This window comes from Capsicum annuum, unplaced genomic scaffold (genome assembly GCF_002878395.1).
Source record: "Capsicum annuum cultivar UCD-10X-F1 unplaced genomic scaffold, UCD10Xv1.1 ctg23816, whole genome shotgun sequence".
Classification (NCBI taxonomy): Eukaryota; Viridiplantae; Streptophyta; class Magnoliopsida; order Solanales; family Solanaceae; genus Capsicum; species Capsicum annuum.
Genome location: NW_025829971.1, coordinates 1 through 1,050, shown reverse-complemented (window position 1 = coordinate 1,050; position 1,050 = coordinate 1). Strand labels below are relative to the sequence as shown.

General features: G+C 38.4%; 1 protein-coding gene across 1 annotated transcript; it reads right to left on the bottom strand.

Moving 5' to 3' along the window:
- Positions 1 to 291: 291 nt before the first annotated feature.
- On the bottom strand, positions 292 to 1,040 carry LOC124890747 (probable ADP-ribosylation factor GTPase-activating protein AGD9; the record flags this gene model as incomplete). Its single annotated transcript, XM_047402541.1, has 3 exons — positions 927 to 1,040; positions 696 to 862; positions 292 to 553 (listed from the first exon to the last, which is right to left on the bottom strand). Coding segments are annotated over exons 1-3 (543 nt in total), but the record flags the coding sequence as incomplete, so codon positions are not given.
- Between the last annotated feature and the right edge of the window lie 10 nt (positions 1,041 to 1,050).

Below are 1,050 nucleotides of genomic sequence, written 5' to 3'. Positions count from 1 at the left end.
GTCTTGGATAACACTTCTGCAGGCTTCAGAAAAAATTCAAGCCAGCTTCAGATAGATCATTGTAGAAGTAAAATAGGAAATAGGATGTGGAGAAAGGCATGATCACACTAAGGAATTAATACCCTGGGAATGACAACGTGCATGATGAAGTTTATATCTTTCCCTTCTAGCTAAATCTGACACTACTTTCTTCATATCTCACAAAAACATGTCACTAATAAAATTTTACTGTGACAACTTTATTAGAATCCTTGTATCACAGTAAACATAAAAATTAGAATAAGAACTCACTTGAACTTTCGAAGATTTTGAGTTTTTCTTTATGAAACTGCTGTCCATTCCATAGTCCGCAAACAAATTGGGGGACATTGGAGGGGATACATGGTTAAGAACACATCCAGAACTTATCTCAGAGGGTTGGACATTGTCTGTGTACTCGAAACGAGATGTGAATGATGATGAGCCACCAGTTGGTGAAATTACTTGCGGAGTTGGAGGAAGAAACTTAAACAGGCAGTTCTTCAGGCTTCTGGTGGTACAGACTTTCACTTGACTGTGAAGATGCTCAATCAATTAATTTGAATTCCAAATTTGTTAAACACCTTACTCTAAACTGCATGCATAAATCTTCATTTTAAAGTATGCAATTGATACCCTGCACCCATTTCTACAGCTTGGAAGACTAAGATCGTAACTTTTTAGTAAGTTTCCGAGCTCCAAGTCCACCTGGCTTGCCAGATTTCTTTGCAACTATAGGTTTCTTAATTGAAGTAGTAAAAGCAGATTGTGATGCTTTGGGTGAAGCGGAAATCTCTGGTGTCTCATCCTTAAATGATGAAGTTTGTTTTGGAGCTTCACTAGTCTTAATATTAGAAAATCTATTTGTAGTCTGCACAGCCTGAGAGCAACAGGTGATGCTGGCAAACCGGCATCTTCTTCTTTACTTTCCTCCGCTTTACTTTTAGCAACTTCTTTTGAGAGTAATTGTTTATACAATTCGGCGGCCCTGGAGGTATACTTGGCTTCAATCTTGCCACCATCTGTCCATCC